General features: G+C 42.9%; 1 protein-coding gene across 1 annotated transcript in view; it reads right to left on the bottom strand.

Moving 5' to 3' along the window:
- Positions 1 to 8786, bottom strand: part of AFF3 (AF4/FMR2 family, member 3) — a gene marked incomplete at its 5' end in the record, with an annotated part of 268426 nt that overhangs the window by 72703 nt on the left and 186937 nt on the right. Inside the window, one exon of the mRNA XM_010188239.1 lies at positions 1437 to 1474. Within this exon, the coding sequence (XP_010186541.1) occupies positions 1437 to 1474 (38 nt within the window). The remainder of the gene's footprint in view (positions 1 to 1436; positions 1475 to 8786) is intronic.

Here is an 8786-nt window from a genome sequence, read left to right as displayed (position 1 = left end):
TAATGCTCCTCATTCAGCCCCAGGGAAGGATGCTGAGGAAAAAAAAAAACCAACCCTCATTTTCTTTGGTCACGGTATTGTCCCCACCAAGTGGGAAAGCTGCTTTGCCTGGGAGGCGAGCTTGCACACCTCCAGGGAGAGGGGCATAAAGCTGGCTCTGACTCCTCTTTTTTTTTGCATTCATCCCAGTTACAGTAAATACTTGTGTGCCCTACAATCATGCCAGCAATTTCACCCACATCCCATACATTTCACTTGGAAAATTTTTTTCCTTAAGTTGGGGGGGGGGAAATTCTAAACAAAATGGTGTTTGTAAACTTGGGGGAGGAAGGTCGATAATTTTGGCGGTCTTAGCTTCCAAGCAGAGAGAAATGTTATTCATCCATGCACAACATATAATTCAGCCTAAGTGACAGGCTCTGCTCTGGAGAAATCCTGGCCTGAGCTGGCTTCCAGAGTCAATTACCGCTTATTCCCAGGGAGGCGGGGGGCGGGGGGCCAGACAGAGCAGAGGGGGCTGCCAACAAGGCATGGGGAAATTTACTCTGTGTCAGCCTGCATGACACAGTACCTCATTTGTGGATAAATGTAAATCTGCTAGTTCTTTTTCACAGGCACTAAAATGTACAGTCTTTCCTACCCCTCCCCTCCCCCCGTTCCCAAAACTGGAAAAGAAATCAGGACCGTCTCAGAAAGCTACCTTATATTTCAATCAATCCTCTTTCATAAAAGTCATTTAAGGTAAATACCTGTGCAGACCTATGGCCCAACTATAACATTTACTATGGCCCAAATCCTGAATTCCTCACTCAGGCAAGTTTCCCACTGGACTTAATGGATTCTTGCTTGGAAAAGAGCTGAGTAAAACCTGAACACTGTCTAAGGATTTGGTTCCCTGCTTATCTGCCTGGAGCACTGCTGCAGTTCCAGAAGAAGTGAAAAAAATGAATTAAATTCCTCCAAAATAGCAATCCTCAAAATTTAAGGGGTAAAAAAGGGCATTGTTTTTGTGCATAGAACGTACAGAGAATCTCGTCAAAAGTGTAATTCCCAGGGAAAGGATTTAGAAAAAGTCAAAAGAGAACATCTCTGAATAAATGAAGTACTTATTGCTGAAAAATGAGCTCAGATATATCTCAGCAAACTCTAAAGCTCAGAATTTACTGCATCATTCATGCCTTCTCCAGTAAGTTTCTTATCTCTCGTTTGGTATCACAACAAGGGATTCTGCATACTCTGTATGAAATACAACAAGACTGTGATTTTTGCAGTAATAAACTCTACACATGCATGACAAATCTAAGCATGCAAAATGTTTAACATCCCAGTTCACAGATACTTTGGGGACAAAATCCGATTATGAGTTATATACCACAATAAATAGGGCTCAACGTTTCATAAAGCAATTTATAGTTCATAAAAATGACAAAATGTACCTGTCAGATAGAACGCGAAGAGCAGATCTCTGTGCTGCCTGCTGGAAGAAAGGGCAGAGATGTTTATTTTATATTCTGACTTGAAAATTACGAGCACAATCAACACTTTAAAAAATGCGTTACACACATTTTTGTCACGTGTCCAAAATGTTAAAGTACTAGCAAAGTAGCAGCGAGCCTATAGTCAAATGGACATTCCAGCCTAGTAAATGTAAGAACACTTTGTTAAGTATGCCATAAACCAAAAGATTGTCAAAGCACTGCACAGTATTTGAGGTCTGAACTACTCTATTTAGATGGTTTTTTTCTGCAGGTCCCTGAAAACTCGGCAGAGCTCGGCTCCCTGCCTTCCCCTCTCCCCGCTTCCGCACTCCCACTCCCTCTCCTTTACCATTAGTCTCCTCCCATTCTTCCACAGAAACAAACATCACATATTTGGTTCTTTTTGCGATGAAGCCCGTAGCTATAATTATAAATTTTGCAGGGCTTGCCAGAGGTGCTGCAGGCTTTTCATGAGCGCTGCCATGTTACTCTGCTGGCAACTTTTGACTATACAGTGCAGGATTGACCTGTTGCTGTTTCCTCCTCAGTTTTTGCCTAGGTCAACTTTTTGGATGGGGTGAGGAAACATGGTGCTTTTTCTTGCGTTAACCAGAAGTCCTGGGAATAGAAATCATAGCCTCTCAAGTTTAATAGGACTCCCAAGCCTATCCCTGAGCTAGTCTGCCACTTTATTATTATTATTCTTTCCCCTCCTTCAATCACTTCAAGTGGTGTGATTCATGGCTTCGGCACAGTAACCAGCTGCTAAGCAAAGATGAAATCCATAATGTTTTGAAAATCTACTTTAAAGCCTCTGTTCTATTTGAAGCTGCCCGGAGTGTCCCCTTCCCACCTCCACCTGTCCAGGCTATGCCTCACCTGGCACAGAAGGGACACAAAGCTACGCAGGATGGAGAGTCAAGGGGCAGGGAATTAAGCATTGATTTTTTCTTTGCGGTTATCATTAAATATGTTTTTGAAATCGTTTTCCCTGGCTTCTCAGGCTGCTGGGGGCTATATCCCTACTCCCGAAAAAGCCACACAGCTTGCAGTCATCCCACTGAGCACCAGAGAGCATGGAGGTAACCCTTCTGGCTGGTCAAAATGCTGCTGACAGGCTGCAAAGAAAAACTTGATAAAAAGTGACTTGCAGTTGCAGTTATGGAGCCTTTCACAGAAAGGTGTGAAAAGATCCCAAGTGGATCTGACAGGAGTGCAGAAATGCTTTGGGAAGGGTATCTACTTGTTTTTGGAAGCAGGGTTACTGCTCAGGGAACTTTCTGTAATAACTTGGACCTCTTGGGTTCCCTGGGGAGAAGTTGTTTGCTGTGTATCACACACCAAACTGTTAGGAGACAAGGGCTATGCCGCATCCCCTGTGGCTGGCATGACTCATAGGAGGAATTTTTCCTTAGCACTGACCTTCTGCAGTGGGAGTGTGCCCATGGCATGGACACGCCAGTTTCAATGTTAGGAAAATAATATGAGTCTGGCATTTTTCACTGTCTCCAGCAGGTCATCCTATTTTTACACAGTTTGGATATACAACCCTGTCCACGCCATCCCTGCTGCTGGGTGCAGGGCAGGCTTTCAGGGGAGCAGCCACTCTCTGGTCCAGAGGGCTGGCACCATTTTTGCTCTCTGCTCCACAAGGGGCTCGTTATGACAATTTCATCCCACTTCTTGCACGCAAACACAGGAGAAACCCTAACCTAAGCTTTAAGAATGTCTTATGGCTTATTCTCTTCTATAATGCCCTCAGCCAACACAAGTTCATCTCCCTCCATGTCAACCACCTTCACTAGCAGGAAGCTATGGCCATTTTGAGTTTCAAGCTGCCTGGCTTCGATGCTGACCCCTGAGCTGTGTTACGCCTTTGCCTGCAAATTTCAGTAGCCTCCTCTCACTATCAGAGCCCTTTTCCACAGTCAAGTTGTGCTGACACCATTCAGGTCACCTCTCCTTCTTTCCCACCAGCAGCCAGGACTCGTCTGTCCCTCACAAGCAGCCACTACGTGGCAGTGCTGTTCAAGCCACTTTTAACGTTTCCCCCTCTTGGCTCTGGCCACCACAGGTGCTCATGTGGTTGTGCAATGCAGCAGGTTGGAAAACCGATCCAGCTGAAAAATAACACCTTTCCTTTTCTTTTTTTTTTTTTTTATTCCTTTCTTTTTCCCCTGGTTATTTGTAAGCTGGATCCCTTTTCTGAGCTGCTTCCCCAGGGGAAGGATGTCACATCTCAGGGTAAGAATGGGCATAGGATGATGGGGACAGCATGCAGCGGAAACTCTTACTGCTGAGATAAGGGCATGTCCACTAGAGAGTTCACTTTCACTTGACATCACTCTCACTCCCTTTTGGGGAGCTGCACAACACTCCTGGAGCAACCTATGTGGTGGCTGCAGTAGCCAGAAGGCACTGAAGGAGACAGGCTGCCCTGTAGTCACAGTCCTCATCTACCTTATAGAGACTGCAAGAAAGCAAACATGGACTTTGGTGACACTAAAATCCCCTAACCTGGGGATATAGTGTGTGTATCACTCTTGTATTTCCCTAAAATCCCTAATTTTGAGAGAAGGAGAAGAGTTGGATACTTTCTCTTCCAGTTTCGATGAAAGCTGCCCTCAGGAGGGAAGAGGAGAGGACTTTCACCAGTGCTAACCAAGCCAGCCCACATGGTCTAGGACTGCAGCCTCAGGTGCCAATCTTGGGTTTCCACCTTGGTACATCCTATTGTGGACAGCTTTGAAAAGGTGATCCATTCTGGGAAAGAAAGTGGGTTCAGATGACAAGCAGGGCAGCAGAGACAGATGCGGAAGTGCTTTTCAGAGAGACCATGCTAATTTTTCAATTAGCTTCTCATTTTAAGTCCTTTAATAAATGTCCTTCTTCACTGGAGTGCAATGCAGATTGCATGCAGCACCTCGCTTTTTGCTTGGTGGTCGCATATTCTATAAATGAGACTATTGATTTCTGTCTCGCCGTTTGAAAATACAACCGTGTTTGATTGCATATTTGTGTGACCCCCTGAGTTGGTAATGGCCCCATTTCTAAATGATGGGGAAATAAGATCCAGTCGCAAGTATATTCTCCTCCCTGGAGAAACACATCTATTGCCTGCAATGAAAGGCAGTTAGCAACTATCCAGCAATTTTAATTCTAGCCTATATTGTTCCCCTCTCCTGGAAAAAGTGAGCTGTTGTAATTAAAAGTAGTTAGCAGTTCCCTAGCAAGTATAAATACTCACAGCCACTAATTACAATCTGCTCTCTTGTTCCCCTGCTAGAGGACTGGGCTGCTCAACTTAGGGGGAAATATCTGCCCTTGCTTCTCACTAACAGTTTTTTTGTGACCCCATTCAAGCTTATTCATGAATCCCCATGGAGGGTCACGACCCATAGTTTGAGAAACTCCTAGCCAGAGAAACAGCTTTCTGTGATTTATTATGTTTCTAATACGCTGGTATTATCTATGTAACAATGTAAGCAAAAGAGTGGTATTTAGTATCATATACTGCCTGCATGACTATTTTTTTAATAGCTTGATTTTGATTGTGCTATTTAATTTGCATTTTACTTTACAGGGTTAACAACTTTACTGAGGCCAACTCATCATCTATCAAGAAAGATGAGAATATGTTCTACAGTCTTTGTTAGTCCTGGAAGTAAGTGACCATGCTGGTTAAAGAAATTAGGAGCAAGAAAGTTTTGAAGTTTGATATTGCTGACAGCATTTAAAGATCTCCACTCTTTACCACTAAGAAGTGCTTTATGGGAAGTTTAATATTATCTTGATAAGTGATTGAGTGTGTTCACCAGAAATGAGTATAATCCTGAATTTTCAGCTCTGGAATCAGTGGCGTTACCAATGGAGGAAGGTCCTCCTCAATATGAACATGGATATTGGAGGCCAACCCACCACATAACAACTTTAATGCTGAGAAGGGAAGAGGAAAAAAACCTCCAACACTTAGGTGACTCAGGTACTTGGGCAAGAGAAACTAGCCACAGTAAATGAGATTAATTACTCCATTTCACTACATAAGGAGTTGTAAATTACAGGATACTGGCTGGTTAGACTTCTTCGACCCCCACCTGAGTTGGTTACAGATACATTTAGGGCAGAGTTTCACTTAACTGCCTATAGTTCATTAATCATTCATGAAAGAGGCTAGCTGTACCCCAAGACTGCTGGGACAAAACAAGTTTTCAGGCAGCAGTAATCATGTTCAGGTTCTCAATCTCCAGAGATTGCATCTCCTTTCTCCATCCTTTATTGCAATGAGCCAGAGCTTGGGAACATAATCAGCAGATATTCAGGTTTCGTCGTGTGTTAAATGAGCTACCAAAATTACTTGAAGTGTCACAAGTTGCAATCTGTTGTTGAAGGGAAATCAAAGAGGAAATTAAATACTTTCATTGTAATTGGGACTGAGCAGTGAGCAGGTTCATTGTAATTGGGACAGAGCAGTGAGCAGAACGGGCTGAATACAGCTATTGAGCTGGAGATACAGGAATGTAAGAGTGGTCCCCAGAAATGTATCTTTTTTCTTTTTTTTAATCTCGTTGGAACAGAATTGCTCCATAAACTGCTGGGCTTGAAGGCATTTTTGGATAAGACGCAAATGAGAACTACTGCAGAGCTTGGAAGATTGTCGTGGAGGCAGGCACTGCAGGCTGACTATGGATGCATTTTCCTATACTTCATCCACAGCACGCTTTGGCAAATGAAAGCCAATAAATTGACCTTTGGCAAAGTCAGACATTCTGCTTTCCACTTTCCCTGCCCTGAGGATTAATCGCTGTTATCGTGAGAGAGCTCAGTTACAGCAACTGTATGGAGTTACACCAGTTACACCAGAGGCTTCACTGAGATGGCGCAGGTGTACACGAGGTGAGAATTTGAACCATTTCTTTGGTGACAGTGTACCAATATGTACCACCTGTGCATGAGTAAATTGCGTTGCTTCCAGAGCATCTTGTTCATCTTCCTTGGGTGGCAGGCGCTGTCCTGGGACTGTGCAGTGAACCATTTATGCCCTACATCAGCATCTCCCACTTTAGCAACCACCCAGACTGCTGTCTGTCACTCTGTACTGCACTGCAGTTAGTGAGGTGTAGATGCATTTTTTCCAAGCCAGGCTTAAGGAAAGATGTCATTACTATATACTGCCATTTGGGAACCAGACCAGAGCAAATACTTATATATATATCCTCTTTCACATTTCACTCTTCATATACCTTTCATGTTGATTCTGTTTTAAATTCCTAAGGTTTTGTTTGTTTTTAGCTTAAATGCAGTTTATTCCTAAACTACTGAAGCCAGGAAGAAAAATTGTGAACAGCACAATCTGACTGCATGCTATAACGTGGGACACAGGACTCTACAGAGCTCTTTTTCCTGCTTCAGATCTGGGAGCAGTCATGGACCTAGAGCAACACCTCTGGATAATCCTCTTATGGTGAACCCACTTCAGTCCAACCATACATTGCGCAGGTATATTTCACTCCAAGGCATGTTTTCTGAACGTGTTAGGCATCCTTCTCTCTTATCTTGAAACCTTCTTCACTTTTCGGTGTTCTCCTTGAAGAGTGTGGAGCTGCACAGTGTTGCAATGATGCTCACAACAGGTAATGAAACCCCCTCGCACCTACAGACCTGACCTGTTTAAATGACCAGAAGTGTCCTGTGGCCACAAGAGCTGCCTGAGGAGATCAGGTCAGGCAATTTATCGTAAGTGATTCCTCATGTGTCTTCTCTCACTGTGTTATTCTGTACTCCTCGCTGTTCCCAGGGCCTTTGTTTGAGGATTGCTTTCCAGTCTGGATTTCTGAGGGATTGAAAATCACTTGTAGACTGCTGCTTGAGTGTTTTTCTGTAAATTTGCAATATAAATGTGTGAATGTGATTTTCACTGTCCAGTTGATATTTATTTAAGATTTACAGGCTGTAAGACTTAAAAGGGTCTCCCTTCCTTCCCATTTTGGAGTTGGCTATCATTAGAGCCACATCTTTTAAGAAACCATAAAACTCTTTCTGGATTTCATGATTTCTCCAGGCCTTTCAACACGTTAGTATTCATTTTTCACCCTGGAGCTTTATTATTGTATTTCTGGCATGCATTGTTATTTCTCCTCTGCTTTGCTCATTAATCCTTAATAATCTTCAGGGGCAGCCCAGTGTAGTGACTTGAACATGGCTCCTGGGAGTGAAAGACCCAAGTGCTAATCCTGACTTTGCAGCTGACTTGCCATGTGGCTTCAAACAAGCCACATCTCTGTCTCAGGCTCCCTGTCAACTCTACAGAGATAATAATTCTTGCTTAGCTCTACCTATCTCTCAAGGGCATTGTATTAAGTAGTTAATACTTGTTAAGTGATTTGGATCTCCAAATTACTGTATAATCAGCATGGGTATTAACCACACAGTGAATTTTATATATCTATAAAAAAAAATAAAATTTGTGTCCATAACTGTTGAGTCTTCTGTCCTGCATCTGTTCAGATTTCTTCTGCAGCCTGGCCCAAACAACCACACAGGGCTTCAACACAGATGAGATAACTTTAATTGTTTCAGTGGAGATAAGCAGATGGAAAGTCCTTGGTACTTTAATAAAATGGTTAATTTCCAATGACACTGAAGGAAGGTGTCAGTCATTGCAAGCGAAGCAATGAGTCACCTTGGAAAACCTCTGACTCCACAAAAGTAGTCTCCTTATCCAGGAAAACGTAACTTCGTTGAAGTGCTGCTTACACTTAGGATATTGCAGGCAAAAATTGTCAGAGTTGTGCCCCAGGCTTTACAAGATTTATTGGGAAGTCTGAAAGCTCAGAAATGAAAGTAGAATTTTCCCAAAAAGCCTATATGTGTGAAAATAGTGGAAATACAAATCTGAATTCCCCAAATAGTGGTAACTCTGCCCAGGGAGGTGCTATGTCAATCAACTATGCTGCATTTGCTACTACCCAAGTATATGCTTGGATTGTTCTAGGAAATAAAGACCACGACAAGGGATAACATCCTAGGCTGACTGAAATCAGTGGATAAACTCCTGCTGACTTCAAAGGAGAGAGATTTCATCCTAGGTGCAGGAGGAATTGTAGCAATGGTTCCCCAGTCCTGTTTTCTTAAATGCCAGTTTTGATGGATTGGCTGCTGGCTCTTTTTCTTTATTTCTCATCAAGTTCTAATATAGCTGATACTCCCTTTATAATGCCCTTTTCTTCCCCCCGGTTCCTTTTCTTCATTAATTTCTTTTCTATTCCCATAATCCCTTTATCTTTTCATGTTCCTTTTGTTTTCTGACAT

This window comes from Mesitornis unicolor, unplaced genomic scaffold, assembly GCF_000695765.1.
Source record: "Mesitornis unicolor isolate BGI_N332 unplaced genomic scaffold, ASM69576v1 scaffold9967, whole genome shotgun sequence".
NCBI lineage: Eukaryota > Metazoa > Chordata > Aves > Mesitornithiformes > Mesitornithidae > Mesitornis > Mesitornis unicolor.
Note: the sequence above shows the minus strand (reverse complement) of the source record. Positions and strands in the feature narration are given on the sequence as shown.